At 48.0% G+C, this 21892-nt stretch overlaps 1 protein-coding gene across 7 annotated transcripts in view; it reads left to right on the top strand.

Annotated features, from left to right (window-relative positions):
- SYT17 (synaptotagmin 17) overlaps positions 1-18201 on the top strand; it is a 64983-nt gene extending 46782 nt beyond the window's left edge. For all 7 annotated transcript variants that reach the window (XM_084773725.1, XM_084773720.1, XM_084773719.1 and 4 more), the window contains one exon: positions 16842-18201. In XM_084773725.1, the coding sequence (XP_084629851.1) occupies positions 16842-17038 (197 nt within the window). In that variant the 3' untranslated portion in view covers positions 17039-18201. The remainder of the gene's footprint in view (positions 1-16841) is intronic.
- Positions 18202-21892: the final 3691 nt, after the last annotated feature.

Raw genomic sequence — 21892 nt, 5'->3', positions numbered from 1 at the left:
CTGAGCTCTGGTCGCTAGGACTGCATGAAGCAGTGTGTGGCACACACACCCATAATTCCTGGGGCCAGGCAGGGTAGCCAGCCAGTAGGCTCCCAGCTCAGTGAGCAACCCGGACTCAAAAAGTAAGGTGGAGAGTGACTGAGGAGGTCACCCAATATCAACACCTCTGCGTGTACGTGCACTCATGCGCATGCACACACATGAACACACACTAACAAATGTGAATAAGAAACAAAGGAGCAGGCTTCCCTTCCAGCTTCATCAACAGGTATCCCACGCCGGCTACAGGAGGGACCTGAGACTTTGTGGCAGGTCCACTGACCTGGCAGCCAAAATACCCACTGTGTGTCTGCTCTGGGATTGCTTAATGCATTGGAGTCTAAAGGAATCTGTGGGTGATTCATGGGTGAATTCCCCTTGTTAGGTTGCCTAGCAACCTGTGATGTCATTGGCCTACCTGCCACTTGGCATCCCCCTGCTTAGTAGGAGTATATAAAAGGGCAAACCCACCTCTCTCTCTCTCTCTCTCTCTCTCTCTCTCTCTCTCTCTCTCTCTCTCTCTCTCAGGGGCACTCCACCTTTCTTCTCCCCCCATGCTCATATAATAAACCTCTCTATATCATATCTGTTGTGGGGTACGTATTTCATATCTTATTTTTCATATTTAAGACCCCTCCCATCCCTGTTTAAGGCCGCCCTTGGTCTCTGAGTGAGGAGAGGCAGGACACTCAAATGAGAGTCCCCCACCCATTGTTACAAGAAGCGTTCCCAGCTGGACCTAGTGGCTCAGGCTTGCAGTCCCAGCTACTCAGGAGGAACAAGGAAACGGCAAGGCCTGCTGAGGTGCAGAGTGAGCTCACTGCCAATCTGAGCAACTTAATGAAAGCTTATTTCAAAATTTAAAAAAAATAATAATAAAGGAAAACAAAGGGCTGGGTGCGGGGATTAGCTAAGTGACAGATTGCTTGTCTATCGTGCACAAGGCCCTGAGTTCAATTCCCAGTACTACAAGGGAAAAGTGTTCCTAAAATCCAGTTGAGCCACTGGAATGTTTGAGAGCTTTTCCAAGTTACTCAGCAAGGCTGGATAAAGAAAGAAAACAGAGGTCAGGGGACTCTTAACAGAGAGGGGCAGAACCCAATGGTCCCACAGTAGCAACAGCCAACCTTTATAAAGTACACCGTGTCTACCTGGCCCTGTCCTGCACACTCTAACACCGTCTCAGCCATCTTCACAATGACCAGATGAAGTACGTGCTGCTTGTGCAAAATGTGTAGGACCAGAAGTGGTTTTGATTATTTGCATATTCATAATGTGCTATCTTGGGAATAAGATGAAAGCCTAAACATGATATTCATTATCTTTCATGTATACCTTATATACATAGTCTAAAGGGAATTTGACACAATGTGCCTCAACTTTCTGCATAAAATAAGACTTTTGTGGTGTGGCATTCTCCATCATGTCTGTACTCAAGAAGTGTGAGGTTTTAGATGTTCAAATGAGGGGCGTGCAGACTCTGCTGATAATCAGCCTATTTTACAGGGCTGGGGAGATGTCTGGGAAGTTCACACTTGCTGAAAGGCTCCAGGCAAGGCTCTGTGTTTTGGTGCAGCAGAGGCTGGCTGTTCGCAGCACAGTGGTTCTTAAGTGCCTTCTGTTGAGTGGCTTCCAGGCCTAGGTGTGACCTCAGGCTTTTCCTGCCGCCACTTGGTGCAACAGGGATGAGAGACAGAGAACCAAAGAAGAACAGTCATTGATTGTTGCATGGGGAGATTATATACCAGGACTAGAAGGAAAGCAGAGGAGGCTGGGAAATGTAGTCTAGCTGTTCAGGCCATGGAGAATGGCCATCAGGCTTAGAGGATCCAACAGCCTTCTCTGCAGCCAGCAAGTAATAGAGCTATCCTGTCCCTCACGTGGCTTGTCCTGCTACCTCACTGGCCCTCTTGAGTACTGTTTGTCTCCAAGTTCAGGGTCAGAGTCAACTTTGGGGGGATCCCATCACTAAATGTCTGATGACATTTTTGGTTGTCACTGACCAGGGGATGCTGCAGGCAATGGTAGAGGCCAGAGACCTGCTAAGTACCCAGCAATGTAGAGCAACCAGGAGAAGGGAAAGTCACAGCACCAATGGTGATGCTGCTAACGCTGAGACATGCTGAGCTAGAGCTGAGGATCTGTCTTGGGTGTGGCCTCTGGCAGAAGTCCAGAAGGGTAGGCTGGCACAGGGAGGGCAGAGCTCAGGGGCTTGGTTACTGTCCCTGGGATATTTCCCCTTAGCTGCCAAGTGTGCAGAACTCTTGGGGAGGCGGCAGAGCTGTGCTGCCTGCTCCTCTTTGTGGATGTCAGCAGGTTTTGCCAGCCTTCCCCTGTCCACCTACAAAACTGTGTGCAAACAGACATGTCCTCCTCTGCAAGCAAATCCTGTAGCCCAGCTGTCAAGGCCTAGGCAGGTGGACTGAAGGTCCATCAAAGGAGGAGGACAGGAAACCTCTTAGGGGACAAGCAGAGCATGTACCAGACAGCCTCCTACTTTTTTCACCACCTTATTGCTCATGGGTACATGTCACCTGTGTATAGTGACACAAAGGGGCCACATTATTATAAAGAAACGTGACCTCGGACACCTTGCCGGGCAAGCACAAGGACCCATCTTGAATCCCCAGGAATCCCAGGACTGGGGCAGTAAAGACAGATGGATCTCTGGCCTCACCTGGCAAGCCAAAGAATGAAAAAGCCTGTCTCAAAATATAAGGTGATTGAGGAGGACACGTGAGGTTGACCACTGGCCTCAGCACACATGTGCATCTGCACCCACACACTCACCCACATGCATGCACTCACACAAATTGTACATCATGCATGTGCACGTATACATGAGGACATAGATGCATATTATTTATATAATTTATATTTTTCATGTGTGCATGGCTATACATTTCTGTAAATATAGTAATCATCAACATATATTTGCATATTTGCATAAAATAAAATTAGTGTTATTAAAAGCGAAACTATGTGCACATGTATATGACGACCATAAAAAGCAAGGCCTGGAATAGAAAATGAGAGCCTCAGATTTCACCTACATAAAGAAGTCATTTTGAGCAGCTTGTTGTCGCTTTCCTACAGGAGCAATTACAGAGGACAGGCGAGTAAGACCAGGCCTTAAACTGCCTCCTTCTTAATAGCATGAGCCACGCCCGTGTCTAAAAGGGAGGCTCCACACAGAAGGAGTGAAGGAGCAGTCCAGAAGCCTCATTAAAATACTTTTATTTCATTTATGTTCTCTCTGTCTCTGTCTCTGTCTCTGTCTCTGTCTCTGTCTCTCTCTCTCTCTCTCTCTCTCTCTCTCTCTCTCTGTCTCTCTGTGTGTGTCGGGGGGGGGGGGGAGGGAGGGAAGAAGGGAGAGAGAGGAGAGAGAGAGCATGTGCAGAGATGCTTGGGATCTGACTTGCAGAAATCGGTTCTCTCCTTGGATGGATCCTAGGTATCAAATGCAGGTCATCAAGCTCAGCAGTAAGTGCCTTTACTCACTGAGGCATCTTGCTGGTCCCACAAAGGAATTTTAACGGAGTGTAACCTTCACTTTTATCTTAAAATCACATCTGAACCTATACCACCTTAAAAAAAAAAAGCCGCCATGGTAGAGGCTGTATCCTTTGAAGTGAGAGGTTTGTAATAGCCCATGTCACTGGAAATGAAGCTAGGCCAAAAGAAAGGGCCAAGGCACCATTCTAAAGACACGGATCCAATTTCCCTGGGTGTTTTTATGGGAATTCTATTCCCCAGCTTAATATTGTGAGGGTTCTTAGGCCGGACCAGTGGCTGTGGAGCCCGGCTATCCCTTGGTGTCACCAGGAAAGATTTTAAGCGTACAGATGCCAGACTACCGACACTGGGAACCCAATGCGAGGGACAGACCAGCTGAGACAGAGCATTTTAAAGAAGGTTGGATTTCTTTTGGGCTGACAGCCTCAGGGGTGTCAGTCAGAGGTCTTTGGCATGGTTGTTATTACACCCATGGTGAGGCAGTGCTTTGTGGCGGGATGGGTGGAATTGAGTGGGGGAGAGAGAATAAGAAATTCGAGAGGGTGACCATAATGACCGTGATGATGTGACGGTGGTGGAGGTGGTGGAGGTGGTGGAGGCGGTGGCAGCAGCGGTGGTGGTGGTAGCAGCGGCGGGGGGCAGTAGTGGTGGTGGTGGAGGTGGTGGAGGTGGTGGAGGAAGTGGTGGAGGAAGTGGAGGAAGTGGTGGTGGTGGTGGTGGCAGCAGCGGTGGTGTGTGTGTGTGTGTGTGTGTGTGTGTGTGTGTGTGTGTGTGTGTACAAGCATGTGCCAGGACAACCTTTGAGGAGTAGTTCTTTCTTTCCACTGTGGGTTCCAGGAATCTACTAAGTGGTCAGACTGGTCCAGCAACAAGCCTTTTACCCACTGAGTCACCACACTGGCCTCTCCAGTGTAGTCCTCCAGGCCTGCCTCCTGCATATCAGCAATCCAGGCAATTAGCCTGAAGCGAGAGGATTGTGCTTTCAAGACCAACTCAAGCTGTGTATGTAGCAAGTCCTTTTCTCTCCACCTCTCAAAAGGTGGGTGGGGTTATACACCAGTGAACTACTTATTCCTATGAGGTCCCTCTTAAAGGATCCAGCACCTTGGCCCACTACCATCACAGGCAGCTGAGTTTTTGGCTTTTGGAGGACATTTCAGATCCAGAGCCAATCAGTGGTGCTGATGCTGTGGTCTGGGGCCCACACTTTGAGAGCAAACTACAGTCCATAGTCCAAATCTTGCCCACTCTTTGTTTTACAAATAAAGTTTTATTGAAGCCTAGCCAAGTCCCATTTGTGGACAACTGTCTACGGTTGCTTCCTCCTTCAACAGCATAATTGAATCATTTCATCTGAGAGCTTAGGTGGCCCTGAAAGCCTAAAATCTTTACAATCCCATTGTTCATGGAAACAGTGAGTACACACTGGCCTAAAGTAGCAACTCTGGCCGGGCATGGTGGCGCACACCTTTAATCCCAACACTCGGGAAGCAGAGGCAGGCTGATCCCTGTGATTTTGAGGCCAGCCTGGTCTACAAGGTAGTCTAGGACAGCAAAGACTACACAGAGAAAAACCCTGTTTTGAAAAACCAAAAACCAAAAACAAAAACAAAAAACAAAAAACAAAAACAAAACAAAACCAGAAACCAAAGTAGCACCTCTGCATTCTTCCAGTTCACTCCTCCAGGAGAGAAACAACTTATTTTGACTGGTAATAGGTGAATTTCCGTGAACACATTCCTAGTTGCCTTGTGGGCGGGAGTAAAGTGTTAAATGGATGCTTTCCATATGCCGTTCAGTGAGCCACTGCTCAGGGCTGTGATGTTCACAGAGCTTTACTCCAATGAGAGCAGAGAACAAGGCCACAGGCCATTCAGTCACTCCTGCAAGGCTGTGGCCAGTACCTGAGAGAGCAGCTGGGGAGGAGAGAGGTTTGGGCTCACGGATTCACAAGGTTCAGTTTTTAGCTTTGCTGCAGAGGAGTTTCTTCCTGGAAGCCAGGAAGCAGATTAATTGCGGGGGTGGGGGGGGGGAGGGGTGCAGGAAGGTGTCAGGATTAGATGTAGCTGCCAAAACAGCCCCTTCTGGTGTCCTGCTTCGTCCACCTAGGCCTCACCTCCTTTTACCACTGCTCCATAAAGCCACCATATTAAGACTCCATCAAGAGATTGATCTATTGGTGATGTCAGAGCCCTCATGACACACCCAGAGATGTGCTTACTAAAGTCTTAGACATTTCCTGATACAATCAAGTTGTCAATGAAGATCAGACTGTGATGGGTCCCTTTATTCGGCCCACTGAGGAGCTCAGTCTACCTGCAGTTTTTATTCTGCACAGACCCTGATGGTGAGAATCATTTGGGGTGGGTTTGAGAAGCACCTGCAGACGTTCCCCAGGTCTAGCCACGGACAGAGCTCTCTGAGGCCGTAACTGGCTGAGCCAGGAAGATGTAATTCGTTGTGTCAGGAGGTGTCTTGTGAGTAGCTATGAAGACAGTTGGAAAAGAATGTTTTCCCCAAAGCCCTGCCAGCGTCTCTGGAACAAATGTGCAGAGACAATCTTCAGTCCAATGTATAAACTTTGGAGGTTCGTGTGAAAACAAAAACATGGCTTTATATAGTCACACTTTCAGAGGCTTCAAAAAAATGGTGTGATTCACACCCAGATCTGAAAGTGGTGTCTCACCTCATATGTCATCGCAGCAGACACGGGAGCCGCGTACTCCACACAGATGCATAAAGAAATGGTCCAACAGCCTCAGAGGGGTTTAAGAGATTTTCATCTTGATTTCCATTTCTTAAGGAAGGAAAAGAGAGCTAACTGATAAATTCTGTGCTGGTTAGTTTTAATTATCTACTGGACAAAATCTGTAATCACCTGGGTAGAGTGTCCCAGCGAGCCATTACCCGGTGTGGGCATGAGGGCGGGGCAGTATTTTGATTCCATTAACTGATGTGGGAGACCCCATCCCACATTGTGGGTGGCCGCATTCCCTAAGAAGAGGTTTCTGAACTGTATGAGTGGAGAAAGTGAACTGAGCACTGACGTGGATGCCCTGTGTCTCTCTGCTCTTGACAGTGGGAGTGAATTTGACTACCTCTGCTTCTGGCCACCTTGACCTCTCTGCAATGCTATAGTTAACACAGAACTGTGAACTATAAAGTAACACCCCCAGGCTGTTTTGATAGGTATATTGAGCTATCGTATACACAAATATTATAAATCAAGAAGCTTTCATATATCGTGTGTGTGTGTGTGTGTGTGTGTGTGTGTGTGTGTGTGTGTGTGTGTGTGTCAGAAGTCCACATCAGATGTCTTTTCCAATCACTCCCCACTTATTTTTGAGACAGGGTTTCTCACATAACTTGGAACTTGTGGATTGGATAGAATGGTCCACAGCAAGCCCCCGAGATCCGTTTGTCTCCAGCTCCCCAGCACTAGGATAACAGGTGTGCGTTCATTCCTATGCCTGGGTCTAGGTATTGAACGCAGGTCCTTAGGCTTGTGTGGCAAGCATTTTGCTGACTGAGTTATCTGCCCAGGCCTATCCTTCATTATACTCTCTCTCTTGTCTTCCCCCTATGGGAGGTTTAGGAGAGAGAGGGACCAGGTAAGAAAAGGAAAGGTGCCTACCTTCCATTTCTGCCCTTGAGCCCTGCAAAGTCAGGGCATGAACTATACTGGGCTATGGATTAAGTCCTTTCCCAATACCTGGATGGCAGGAGTCAGGATCAGTGCCTGGATGGCAGGAGTCAGGATCAGTGCCTGGATGGCAGGAGTCAGGGTCAGTGCCTGGATGGCAGGAGTCAGGATCAGTGCCTGGATGGCAGGAGTCAGGATCAGTGATGCTGGTTTTCAGTGATGAAAGGGTGGTTACCCAAACTGTCCTTATGGCTGTGGGAACAAAAAAAGGTGTGTGTTTTGGGGGACGCTGGAACAGCTCATCTAAGCAGCTGCTAGGAATCATGACCTGAGCCAGGAATGCTTGTAAAGCATCGAGTCAGGGTGAGATCTCACAGGCAAGTGCTCTAGCACCGAACTGCAGCCTCAGTCCAGTGAAAAGTCTTAGAAACAGAGAAACAGCCTCTGACAGCACATACAAACCTGCAGCTGTCACATAAGTGTGGAAACTGAGACCCAGAGAGGGGCTAGACAGAACTTGAATATGTGTGTGGTTGGGGGGTTCATGTGTGTGTTCATGCATATGTGTGCTTATGTGTTTAGAGGCCAGAGGTCAATTCTGGGTGCCATTCCTCAAGAACCTTCTACCTTGGGTTTTGAGGCAAAGCCTTTCTCTAAGACTTGGGGCTTGCAGGTTAGGCTAGGCTGGCCAATGAGGCTCAGGGACCTGGCCATCACCACCTCCCCAGCTCTGGGATTACAAGCACATGCTGCCATAGTCAGCTCTTTACAAGGGTTCTGGGATTGGGCCCAAGCCTTGCTGCCTGAGCCAAGTCCCCAGCCTCCTGAGGGAACCTGCTGTGAAGACAACCCCGAAGCAGCTTGCTGATTTCAGAAAGAGCAAAGTGAGGGGCGCATGCTTCAGAGGGGATTTTGCGATTTTGCAGAAAGTAAAGATAATGGGGACCACCTTGTTGGAGTGTGCAGAACTGACCTGGGCAAGGGTTGGGGAATCGGATGCACAGACCTTCTGGATCTCTCTGAGGTTAATTCATAAACATCCTGAAATGCAGGTGTCACGCAGCCCCCTAGCCCCCATGGTGAGCCGGAAGGGTTGTGAAATGACCCAGGATGGGTCTTACAAGTTTACCACATTTTTTTCCTAGAAATGGGAGAGGCAACTTACTCCAGCACCCAAGGAGGGGGCCACTGAGTGTAGTATGGAGGTGGTAGGGTTCCACACATGATCTGGAGGTGGGCCTATGCTGTGCTGCAAGCCTAAGGTTGCAGTGTTGGTCCAGGGACGCAGAAGAAAACCCATCACAAGAGGGAATTGAGCCTGCTCTCCTTGACAGGACAGAGGGCCCCTTTTTAATCCGCAGTGTTTACCACACCCACATCTGAAGGCATCCAGCCTCCCTTCTAGAACCATCTGCCTTGCCAGAGGGAATTAGCAACTAAAGGAGTTTAGCTCCAGCGGGGAAGAACGGATTCTGCGGCATAGAAATGTTAACATGGGATGTTTCAGCTTGCGCAGCTGGTTCAAGGTAGCTAGATTTTGCCTGGAGCTCGAAGGGATTTCTAATTACTTCTCTGGACCTCAGTTTTCCCAGACATAAAATGGGTGAATGTGCTCACACTACCCCCCCCATGTGTCTCTCTTTTCTATCCCCTCTCTCTCCCTCTCTGTCTGCTTCCTCCCTGCATTTCTCTGTGTTCCTCTCTCTGTCTCTCTCTCACTCTGTCTCTTCTTGTCTGTCTTTGTATGTTCTCTTTCTCTTTCTCTCTCTCTCTTTTTCTCTGTGTGTGTGTGTGTGTAAGTGTGTGTGTGTGTGTGTGTGTGTGTGTGTGTGTGTGTTACTGGTATTTAGTGGGCAGAAGCCAGAATGCTGACTAGCACCCTATATTACTCAATGTAACTAACCCCTTGCATCATAGATTGAGCTAGCCACAAACGCCCACCAGTGTCGAGCAATGTTCCCTGGCCTGGAGAGCTCATGTGAAGATTCAGTGTGAGGCCAACACATAGTAGGTGCTTAATAAAGAGAAAGGTGATCCCACTGCTCCTTCAGAGACTGACTGGGAAGTCCAGTAGGTGCCCTCTTTATCTCGTAAACTTTGTTTCTCTGGACTGACTTGCCAGTGTGATCGGCACTCTACAAGTCAGCAATTTGGTTGACAACTCTTTAGAGATAAGTTAGATCTAAATTTCCAGAAAATGGACTCCACAGGGAATGGTGTGAGTGAGTCTATGCAGAACCTGAAGAAGGGAGCCAGATTTCAGTGTGCTGTCCACAGAGCAGGGATTCAGGATGGCTTGGGGTCCATGTGGTTCAGAGGCCAGCTCTGATCAGCCAAGGAACAGGCAAAAGAGCCTGGCATAAGGAAACGTCCACCTTACTGAACACTTTCCCCCCTTAGACTTTAACTGTGTTTGAAACAAAGCTTTTCTTATGTCCTTTGACTCTCTATGGAGCATTGCGCTTTCTTGTAGACTGAGTCATGATTGTAGAAAGGGGTGATCTCAGGTCTCCACGCCTCTACAAGGAGGAAACGCTGGTATTCTCTTTTCCCAAAGCCTCATTCTCCTCTACCTCTTTGAGTCTTCGTGCTTGTCTGACAGTCACAGCCCACTGTATTAGTCTGTGTTATTTCAGCTGGGGACAACAGATGACCAGCCTCATTAGTTCATTTTTCATCTCTATACCAAAATACATTCTAAAGGAAAGAGGTTTATTTAACACACAGAGGGACTGAAAGTCCAAGATTGGGCGGTCCCAACTTTTTGTCTCTTATTAAGGTCGTAATAAGACACCAAAAGTCAGAGGTCACAGGGCAAGATAGAAAGCCAGAGAAATTCAGGGCTCAGGCTTACTCTTCCAGGACCCACATTTGCAGGACCCCCCAAGAGCTCCTCCATTCCCTTCTGAGGACAACAGCCTCGTGGCCCAAACCCCTGCCCTTGGCTCTGCCTTCACAGCACCACACTGAGGCCCACACATGAACTTTGTTAGGACAACCCACATCCAACCCATAGTCCAACATGCCTTCAAACTGTGTCGAAACCCACAAAGTGTAACAGGCTCTAGGAAGAGGGCCTGAGGATTCCTCCTCACGGTACACTGGACTCTGTGGCATTCTGTCCTGACTGTCTATGGTCTGGGTTACACAGGCTGCTGGGAAACTGATTCCGAATGACAAGGGTACAATAGAAGAGCATGCGTGTGCATGCATGCGTGCCTCTGTGTGTGTGTGTGTGTGTGTGTGTGTGTGTGTGTGTGTGTGTGTTACATTTATGTCTGCCTTCACACACATGCTCCATGACAACCAGTAAGGAATATTTGCAGGGAGGATACCTACCTCCTAAAGAGAAGGAGCCTTGTATCTGTCAGAAGGAGCTGCTCTGCTTCAATACGAGGGGTGCGGTCACTCACCAGCTACAGGACTCGGTTTCTTAAGCCATGGTTGCTGGAGCAGGGAACGCTGGCCCACCATTTCAGACACCATGCTGGAGCAGGGAACGCTGGCCCACCATCTCAGACACCATGCTGGAGCAGGGAATGCTGGCCCACCATCTCAGACTCCATGCTGGAGCAGGGAATGCTGGCCCACCATCTCAGATGCCATGCTGGAGCAGGGAATGCTGGCCCACCATCTCAGACTCCATGCTGGAGCAGGGAATGCTGGCCCACCATCTCAGATGCCATGCTGGAGCAGGGAATGCTGGCCCACCATCTCAGACGCCATGCTGGAGCAGGGAACGCTGGCCCACCATCTCAGATGCCATGCTGGAGCAGGGAACGCTGGCCCACCATCTCAGATGCCATGCTGGAGCAGGGAACGCTGGCCCACCATCTCAGATGCCATGCTGGAGCAGGGAATGCTGGCCCACCATCTCAGATGCCATGCTGGAGCAGGGAATGCTGGCTCACCATCTCAGACGCCATGCTGGAGCAGGGAATGCTGACTCACCATCTCAGACGCCATGCTGGAGCAGGGAACGCTGGCTCACTGTCTCAGACACCATGCTGGATTGTTTTGTTTACTTATTTGAGACACCATCTATACTAAACTTTTGATCTTCTTGCCTTGGACTCACACCGGCTTGGATTACACAGACGTCCCAGCATGCTACATTCCTTTTCTGAATTCTGGGTCTAATCCTTCTGGTTTGACTGACCTTGAACTCACAAATATCCAGTAGCCTCTGTCTCCTGCTTGCACCAGCACACCTGGCCTCTAATCTTAATTCTCTATTCTCAGCAGTGACACGAAACTTAGTATTTGTGGTGATGTCAACTTTTAGATACCCCCACCCCCTGCTTTTTCAAATTATGCCATCAACTTTATTCAGCCTCAACTTAATGTTGGCATTTGAAATTATGCATTTCTTTCACAGACTATCAAACTGTATAACTTTACTAAGCAATTTGCAAGCGCCAGTGCCTGCCAGTTAGTTCAGATGGCCATAGAGGCAGCCTTCCCATCCCCCAGGACTGAATCACCAGGAGAGCCCCCGCCTCTCCAGGGCCTAATAACTCACCAGCCAAGTTACTTTGCAAATTGGGCTGGAACGCGTAGGCTATAAAGCTTCCGTTTCCTTCCCTTCCTTCTGGCGATTTAGGTGGATTCTCTAATAACGGCTGTTTTTGCTTTCTTCCAGCATAATACGTTCTCGTTACATGAAGCTCAAACTCTTATAGACTTATGTAACACAAACTAGGACTTTCCTTCCAGAGAAAGGCTCTCTTGACGGGTGGGTGAACTGTGTGTCTTGGAGGCTGCCCCCTCCTTTTGAATATGTGGCTCTGTCTCGTTTCCAGCAGTCTTACTGCCCCCATGGCATTACATTGCCTCAGAGGTTAATCAGTGCTCGACACTCTTAGGATTGGCATCCACAAAGCAAATTCTAAGTTGACGACATGGCACAAATGAGCTATTAAGGAAGAGTAAAGGGGACCCCAGGGGACGAGTAGGTGACAGGGTTGTACTCTCACAAACAGGACCCGTGGCTTCCCACACCCCTCTTCCACACACCATGGAGAGCAAAGCAAGCAGTTTCAATCTTTGCAGAGAGTAAGCCTTCCTCACCAGACTCCAAATGTGTCAGTCTTGGACTTTCCAGCCTCTAGAACTATAAAGAAGTGTGTTTCTGGTGTTTTCAAGCTGTTCAGTTTATAGCCAGTTTCTCATGGCTGCCTAAACAGACCAAGATAAGCAAATAGGACAGAGGCTACGCGAGACTCGGTCCATGTCTCCAGCTCTCCTCCCTCACTAGAGTCACGAGGACGAAGATGCTTCTGGAAAGTTCTGGCAACTGGGGACACCAGCTTGAGCCTTGGTATCTGGGATAGTCAATGGATTTGGCCACATAGGCAAGGTTGAGCAGCACCTGGACAGCCGATCCCCAGTCCCCAGGTCCCTCTGAAGTCAAGGTGATATTGAGTGTCCCAAGTCACCCACCATCAACCACACTGTTTGCACAGACAAGTTGGCATGATCAGCTGTGCATCCACAGTGCCCAAAGTGGGACATCCTCCACAGGAGCCAGGAGGAGCTTCCAGGATGGCTGAGGAGCAGACAGTGAGCCAGCAGCTTCAGCCGCACTTCTTTATGACAAGGGTGTCACTTTATTTTATTTGATTTCCTTCTTTTTTTTTTCTATCTTTGCAAGCAGTGCCCTGTAATGTAAGTTGTTGTGTTGTTGTTGTTGTTTGTTTTGTTTTGTTTTTTGCTTTCTAAGAACGATCAGGTAGTGAATATTTGGGGGCTCACAGGCTACACAATGTCTCTGTAAGTCATCATGAGGTTTAAGTATTTGTCCTCACACATGCCACCAGATCCATAAATTGAGGCCTTAACTTCCAGGGTAATCACATCAGGATGTGGTAGTGTGGGGACATAGTTAGGTCATGGGGACAAAGCACTTACTTTTGGCAATTGTGGCATGTTGAAAGAGGCCTCAAGAGCTGACTTATCCATCCTACTGTGTGAGTACAAAGTAAGAAGAGGCCATCCTCAGTAATTGGTGGTGGTGCCCGCTTTTAACCCCAGCACTCAGGAGGCAGAGGCGGCCGATTGCTATGAGTTTCAAGGCCAGCCTGGTCTATGGAGCAAGTTCCAGGACAGTCGAGAAAACCCTGTCTTAGGAAGCAAAAGAAAAGATGTAAAGTGGGAAGAGGACCCTCCCAAGAGACTAACCTACTTGTGCCTTGATCTGGTGCTGCTCAGTCTTCAGAACCACAAGAAATACATTTCTGTTGTTTACAAGCCCCCTGGATTATGGCATTTTCCCACAGCAACCCAAACAAACAAAGATAAGCACAAGTGCATCATTATGTAAGCAAATGAGGTTGGCTGTGTTTCAATAAAACTTTATTTACAAAAACAGATGGCAGCTGCATTTGTCTTGGAAGCTTTATGTTGTCAATTGCTGCTGTATAAAATATCCTTGTATGTGTTTTATCTGTGTCTCTTTCTGTAGGTGGTGCTTTGGGGCACGTTCCTAGAGCAGATGTGTGGGGTCACAAGTTGATTTTTGTTTTGAACCAACTCAGTCTTCATTACATGACAATGTTTATTTATTTTTTCCTTTTTTCTCCCTCTCTCTGTCTCTCTGATTCTGTCTCTGTCTCTGTCTCTCTATTGCCTCTCTCTTTGACTCTGTCTCTGTGTGTGTGTGTGTGTGTGTGTGTGTGTGTGTGTGTGTGTGTGTGTGTGTGTATGGTGTGTATATACATCTGCATGTGAAGGTCAAGCCTGGGTGTCTTCCTCAATCTCTCTCCACTTAATTTTTTTGAGCTAGGATCTCTCTCTGCACCTGAGCTCGCCAATTTGGCTAGGCTGGGACCAGGGAACACCCAGGATCTGTTTGTGTGGATGCTGTGCATCTAAACTCTGGTACTCATGTTCAACATGGGCAAACACTGAACTGACCGAGACTTCTCCCCAACCCGAGGTTCTCTTCCTTAAAACCTCTTTCTTGTGGATACAAAACCTGTGCTCATTTGAGGGAGCCTGCTGTATATCGTCACTTTATTCCTTTGGAGTTCCTGAGGTGGGGGCTCAGGCTATAGCGCACTCTGGCTTGACACAGGATTTCTCCTGCCTCAGTATCTCACATGCTGGGATTGTAGGCACGAATCACAGAACCGTTCGTTCCATTATTCTTGAGCTTTGCAGAGACAGAGAAGGTCAGTACATTTTATCTTAAGAACAGAAAACCAAGTGAGCCTGGAATGTTCTCCTGATAAGATCTTGTTTTAGACTGAGGTTCATAGGAAATGGAACCCAGTAACCTGTTCTTGTCTGGTAAGATCAAACCTTATGTTCCTTACCAAACGTGGTTCCAAAAGGTCTTGATTGTTACTTTCTCAAAAAAAAAAAATTTTTTTTTTTTGGTGCATCCCTTTGGCAGTTTCCTTACATAAGGGAGTTTCCTATAACAAGATCTATCTATGTACACCAAGCTCATTACCAATTGTACAAAAAATATACATGCTCCAATTTATTTCCCCCACAGAGCTGACAAACACCAGACACCCTTGAGCGACCATTGTGTTTCTCCTGCTCTGTTTCAGTAGGTGTTTTGGTTTTCAGATGTTGGATGGTGTTCTTGATTTATGTTTGCACTTTTCTTCACCAAACCTCCATTTCAATCACTTGGAATTCTCTGTGTGAACCCCACAAGAGAGAATGGAGGTTAACTACTAGCATTCAAGCTGTGTGGGGCCGTAGTGTGAGCTGTTTTCTTTGATAATCAGTGCCTCTCCTGGGATCTAGCCTGCCTTTGCTTGGCTCCTACTGCGTGAATCTGTGCTGCCTCCCACCCCTCAGCCTCTCATTTACAACACAAGCACAGTCTGCCTCCCCATTAGTGCAACGGCACACGTGAACTATCCACACACGGACGACGAATGACACTGAACTTGGCCAGGAAAATAAATCAACCCGGCCACCTCATTAGGTTTGAATGATATTAATTAAGCTTGCATTGGAATTAACAGAAAATCCTTCTGAGACACAGGCAATGTGACAAAGGGTGGAAGAAACCACTCTGGCCATTTCTCTCCGTGAACTTGCCTCCACGGTAAAAAAAAAAAAAAAAAAAAAAAAGAGGAAATGTGTAGTCTCTTTTTAATGAGGTCAACGGAGAGAAACTTAGGATCAAAACAATAGCGCATCATTTGCCATGTGTTAGGCACTGTGTGCTGAGAGCCCCACACACATTGTTTTATCTCCATCATGTACTGACTTTCAAATAAAGTGTAGTGAGAATCCTCTCAACTACATGAGGAAAAGGGGACATAAAAGTGTTTGCTTTATGCCATAGATACTTTTCCTGTTTGCTATGATAAGATGGCCTGAAAAAAGCAATATTTTTTTTAAAAAAAAGAGTTTATTTTGACTGATGGTTCTAGTACAATCCCTCACAGCAGGAAGTCAAGTAGAAGAAGTTTGAGAGAGCTGATTATATTGAGTAACAGTCAAGAAACAGTAATCAAACATTCAACAAATTTTCTCCTTTTCTGTACAATTCAAGACCCACGCCCTGGGAATGCCATCCACTGTGGGCATGTCCTCCCACCTCAATTAATCTAAAAAAGATAACCCCATAGGCATGCGCAGGAGCCAGTCTCTCAGGGTGATTCTAGATCCTTTGAAGTTGACAGCTGAGATTAACAATCACCCTTGCTTGCTTCAGAGTCCCAAGAGTCACCTCAAAACGCCCTATCCGCTTAGTACGTCTCTAGTTGCTCTCACCTATGTTTAGTTGATCACCTATAAGACTATTGGCCATGTCAAAAGACATTTCGGGATTCACAGCTTGACAGAGGGATGCTGGTACTGGCATCTTATAGTAGATTCCAGAGATGCTGCTAAGCACCAGACAAGCCTCTGTAGTAAAGGATTTTTCAGAGCATGATATCAGCAATACTGTTGTTGATATACTCTTGTTTGACCCTGGAGAGATGGATCAGTGGGTAAGAATGCTGGCTATGCAACATGAGGATTTAAATCCAAATTCCCAGCACTCCTGTAAAACGCTGAGCATGGCTGAGTGTACATTCACGTAACCATGTGCTTTGGGGAGATAGAGATAGGAGGGTCACTGGGGCTGGATAGTCATCAGTCTGGCTCCACACTCAGTGAGAGGCTTTGAGCGATGAGGGAATAAGGCAGAATAAGACATACGACAGAGCAGGACACAACGTCCTCTCCTGCTCTCTGCAAGTGTGTGCACTAAGTGTGTGCACTTAGAACACACACACACACACACACACACACACACACACACCCTGGTTTGCCCACTTAGCTGGACTATGGTGAAAGCTGTCCATTCACCGAGTTCTGTAGGCAACGTTTGAGTCAGTGAGATGTAAGTTTATAGTTGCATATTGTGGGTGGCACATTTCAAAGAGGAGGCATCCAGTGCAAAAACTGGTAAATGGGAATGACCGATTTTGAAAGGGACAGCAAGAGCTTCAGTTGTGCTTAGGAGACTGTCCCATAAGAAGAAACAACGTCCCCAAAGCAACAATACCATGTTTGCTGCTGAGCAGTGTGTGAACTAACGACCTCTGTCTTATGCCCACCTCCCCACCCCATCTCCCCCGCTCCTCACTTCCTCCCTCTGCCTGCCCTCACCCCTCTGGCTGTCTAGTGTTCGGTCACAACATGAAGAGCAGCAATGACTTCATCGGGAGGATTGTCATCGGCCAGTATTCCTCGGGCCCCTCGGAATCCAACCATTGGCGGCGGATGCTCAACACCCACCGCACTGCTGTGGAGCAGTGGCACAGCCTGAGGTCCCGGGCCGAGTGTGACCGTGTGTCTCCTGCCTCCCTGGAGGTGACCTGACCACCATAAGAAAGGCACACTCTTCATTTGTTAAAAAAAAAAACTAGCAAACAATGTGTCACATAAATATTCAACCCACACCTATATACCCTTTCCCACATGTGCACGTGTGTACATAGCGGCCTCTCAGCACTGAGGGCAAGCTGACAGTTGGACATGAAATAGCCACCCTCACTGAGGGAAGCCTGTGAAGTTTCCAGAAGCTCCATTCATGCATAGGTCACAAGCTCCATAGGCTCTGCTGTGGGACTTATTAGCAGTGCCGGCTCTTGTCCATACCCATGCCCCAAAATGTCCTTTCAACCCTCAGGCCAGAGAAAGGAGGCCTTCCTGGAAAGAGCCTGACTCAGTTTACCAAGAGTTTGACTGGTATGTTGGGGGGGTTCTTGATCCCCACTTTAAAAACACACCTTCCAGGAAACTTCCGAACAGGCCACTGTTTCCTGGGGACTCCACACGTGATACCTTTCTCCACAGGTGTAAGTATCTTTGTTTTCTCCTTAGTACATGTGATAGATTAGACTCTTGGGAGAGACCAAGGGTGACAAAGGATAGTGACCCACTGTCAGGAGCCCAGACTCAACTGATTTGTCCTTGTGTTAGCTTATTTCTGCGACTCCCTGTGGGTATGTGTGTGTTTGTTTGTGTGTGTGTGTGTGTGTGTGTGTGCGCGCGTGCTCTCACATGAGACACGTGTGTGCTTACTTATCCTGTTAGACAGCAAGGTGGTGGCCAGGGCCTCCATCATCAAAGCTCCCTCGCCTCTGCCTTCCATCCATTGCAAGTTCACCCCATGTCCTCTCACCCATCAGAGTCCCCCACCTCAGGTAGCAATAGTTCTAGTGTGTCCATAAATAGGGTTATGGTAGAGCAAAGGTGACATGTCTGACTGAGTCATGGTGGTCCTGACCCATTAGGGGTCTGGCATGTGAACGAAAATGGTGCCACGTCCCTCCACCGTGCTCTCTCCCCTTAATCATACTCCGATGGCCCTTCTGTGTTTGTCTGTGCACTACAGTCATGTCTCATGTGTTAAAGCTTTAGTGTAGTTAGAATAGATCCTTCCCTCGTGGGATGCTTCTGTATCTTTCTCCACAGTGTATGGTCCTCTGTGGCAGGGAGTTGTTTGCTGTTGAAATTAAAGATTATTTATTTGTTCCATGCATTGGAGTTATCTCTTTGTTCATGGCATAGAAGATGGGAGGGTGTTTGGCTGCTAGTGCGCATAATGTGGCAAGCTAGCCAGAGCTGAGAGGTGGCTCTGTGAAGTCCTTGCTGTTGGATCCCCAGCACCCATATAAAAACACAGGCCCAACAATCTCTCTCTCTCTCTCTCTCTCTTCCCCCCCACCCACCCCAACTACCCAGAGAAGTGTGTTTATTGATAACAGATCTTTATGCAGTAAGATTTTAGCTCAGACCCAACAGGGATGGCTGAACTCTATTCCGTGGACCTAGGACCTAACCTGGAATAGTTGAGGGCTAGGCCATGGAGCCATGTTTGGTGCTTGGTGCTGGCTGACAGCTGAGGACTTGCTCACTATCCATGGAGGCCTCAGCACAGGCTGCCTCCACAAGGGGCTAGCTTGGATTTCCTCACAGCATGGTAGCAGATGTGATGGTCTGAATATGCAATGTTCCCTCAGGCTAATGTTTTGAATGCTTGGTCCCAAGGCTAGTCATGCCACATACTCCTCCCATGGTAGTGTTCGACCCACAGCCTGGGCCAAGCCATCGTAGACAGGATCCTCTGAAACCCTGAGGTAAAATAAGTAATTCCACTCTTAAGACGCTTTTGTCAGCGTATTTTATCACAGCAATGGGAAAAGTAATGTTACACAATGGATGTTGCAGATTCTCTATGGCTTCCGTGGACAAGGCATAAGGACACGTTTGCTGGGCATGGTGTTGCTCACCCCTAATCCCAGCACTCAGGAGGCAGAGGAAGTCTGAGTTCAAGGCCATCATGGTCTACAGAGAGAGTTACAAGACAGTCAGAGTTACACAAAGAAACCCTGTCTCAAAAAAAGAAGAAGAGAAGGAGGAGGAGGAGATAGAAATTTAAAGCATCATGTGGCACCAACAGTCAGGAAACAGCATGAATACATGCTCATGTTCAGCCAGCTTTCTCCATTGTATGTGGGCTGAGACCCAAGCCCAGGGAATGGTGCCGCTCACTATGGACAGGTCTTCTCACACCTAACTTAAGCTAATCAGAGTAACCCCTCCCAGGCACGCCTACCCCAGGTGACTATAGTTCTCAAGCTATAGTCTGACAATCCAAACTAACCATCATGCCTTGATTGGAACAGTCAACTCCTGATGCTCTGATTAGGAAGCAGGGATGTGGGGAATATAAAAAAAAAAAAAAAAGGAGAAACAGTCTGTATAAAGAGCTTGTAAGGTATGTGGTATATGGCGCAGCCATCTTTGAAAAACACAGTTGAGCACAGTGAGGCAATCAGACTGTACCATGTCATGTGGGCATCATTGGTACAGTGTGTGGTGTGGGGAGGAAGAACAGCTGAAACCAAAGTGCCAGTTTGCGGACCAGGAGGTGAACCCACATAAAGAGAGAATGGTGCTTGTGTTAGATGTCTTTGGTTGTGATGTACAGACATTCCAGCTTCAAACGTAGCTGGATCTAGGGGCTTCAGATAAGGCCACTGGTGTTTTGTTTCTCACCTCATCTCTTGGCAAGTCTCTCCCCAGGTTAAAAAGCATCTTGGTGACGACCAGCCGTCCTAACCTGTTCTCTGCATTGAACACACAACCTTGTGCATGCCAGACAACAACTTGTACTCTTTGTGCCTTAACTTTCTACTTCCTGATTTTCCAAGGGTGAAATAACATCTTTGTCCTGTCCTCCCAACAGCAGGAAACTTGAATTTATATTTAACTACGGTAGTTAAAACCACCACTTACTGGGGTTACTGCCTGCCCTATGCCATGATAAACCCACATGTGTAATCCTCACAGAAACCATTTGAACTAGGATCTGTGATGTCCCCTCCCCCCCTTCAGATGTGGAAACAACACTGTAGACATCAAGCATGCACCATGTCCCCACCTCATTTAAACAAAATACTATAGGCAGTTATTCTACGTTTGCTGTTCTCCATAAAACTTCCCATTTGTCTGAGACCCATAACTTAGCTTTTTATTGGCCCTACCCTGCTCAGGACTTGACCCAGGTAAACACTACGCGAACTAAAACAGGTTTGCCTCTCCTGGCCACAACCAGTATTTGTCTGAGTTTCATTTTCATTGCTGTGATAAAATACCCTGATGAAAACATCACAAGGAAGAAAATGGTTCTGTTTTCCTTTCTTTCATCTTGTTAAGGGACAGTTGTGGTGGAGAAGTCAAGGCGGGAGAAGTTTGAGGGAGCTGACCACATCGTGTCCACAGTTAAAAAGCAGAGAGCGATGCGTGCACACTAGTGCTCGCTCACTCTGTGCTCTACGACACCCAGGATGCCCTGCCAGGGAAGGGTCCCCGGCCACATCTTAGAGGGCCAACCTCATCAAGGCAGTGCCCCACAAGGACACGCAGAGGCCCATCTTCCAGGTGACTCTAGACTCTATCTAGTTGACAACTAACACTAGCCATTACAAGGATAGAGGGATCTGTGACCGTGTGTTGTCAGTGTCACTGTGTTTCTGACACTCTAGAGGGGAAGTCACAGAGTTGAGGCAGGAAGGCTGGCTTAGCTGACTTCTCCGGAGAGAAAAGTGACAGAGAGGATGTTTTCCTTTTCTATAAAACATCTTTCTTCCTGGGGCCTGAACAGAAGAGAACAGAAGCGTAAAGGGCAAACACGAGCGAGAGCAGGTGGGTCATGGTCATGGTAGCCGGAGACAGACACAGAGAAACCACAGCCTAAATCCGGGCCCCCTGTTCCTCAGCTGCTGTCAGACATGAGCCAGGTGACTCCTCCGAGCGTCCGTTTTCCTCTCACTTAGTCAGGGTCCCTTGGAAGCAGAGGATGTACCGGGGAGACAGCCCCAAGAAACATAAGTTGAAGGAAAAGGACCAAGGGCAGATAAAGGGGCTGCCTGCATTAGCAGTGGGGACACCGGGAGGACTTAAGTCCTGAGCCTGCTCCCTCTGGTTCTTCCCGGGGAGCATTTAGTGTCTGATACTTTGGGACTTGCTGTGTGGGTGGGGCAGGCTCCTGCAGCAGCAGAGAAACTCCTGGGCTTGGGCGAGCTTGATGGGCTGAGCTGTGCACATGCACAGCCTGGGCTACTGTAGCCATTGAGGTGCTCGGCTAGACTGCAGCTATGATGTCAAGCAGCCCCAGCTTCCGCTGGCCTCCTCAGAAATAACAAGAGGGCTAACGGTGTGAAGTACCAAACGTCTGCCCCACAGGAACCTACAGTGGTGACAGTGCTATTCTGTCAGAGATTAATGAAGCACATAGTGATGCTGGAAGGCCAGCCCAGGTGCACTCACCAGGTAAGCCTGAGGATGGACCAGGTTCGATCTCTGGAACCAACACAAAGAGCCAGATGTGTGGGGTGGGGGGGGACCTATGTGCAATCCCACTGCTCTTAAGAGTATGTGCTGGGAGCTCACAAGGCACGGTGCAGAAACAAGAAAAGACCCTGCCTCAGGAGACAAGATGGAGGGAGAGAACTGCCTCCTCAGAACCTGCCTGGCCTCCACGTGAGTGTGGCAGCACACACATGCCTGCCCGCCAGTGCACAAAGTAAATAATCAAATAATAAATACGTTTTTTTTCTTTCAAGTTACATCTGTGTCTTAATCACTGTTCTGTTGCTGTGAAAAGACACCATGACCAAGGAAACTATTATAAGAGAAAGCATTTAATGGAGGGTTTGCCTATAG

This window comes from Acomys minous (genome assembly GCF_964271855.1).
Source record: "Acomys minous genome assembly, chromosome: 2".
Taxonomy (NCBI): domain Eukaryota; kingdom Metazoa; phylum Chordata; class Mammalia; order Rodentia; family Muridae; genus Acomys; species Acomys minous.
Note: the sequence above shows the minus strand (reverse complement) of the source record. Positions and strands in the feature narration are given on the sequence as shown.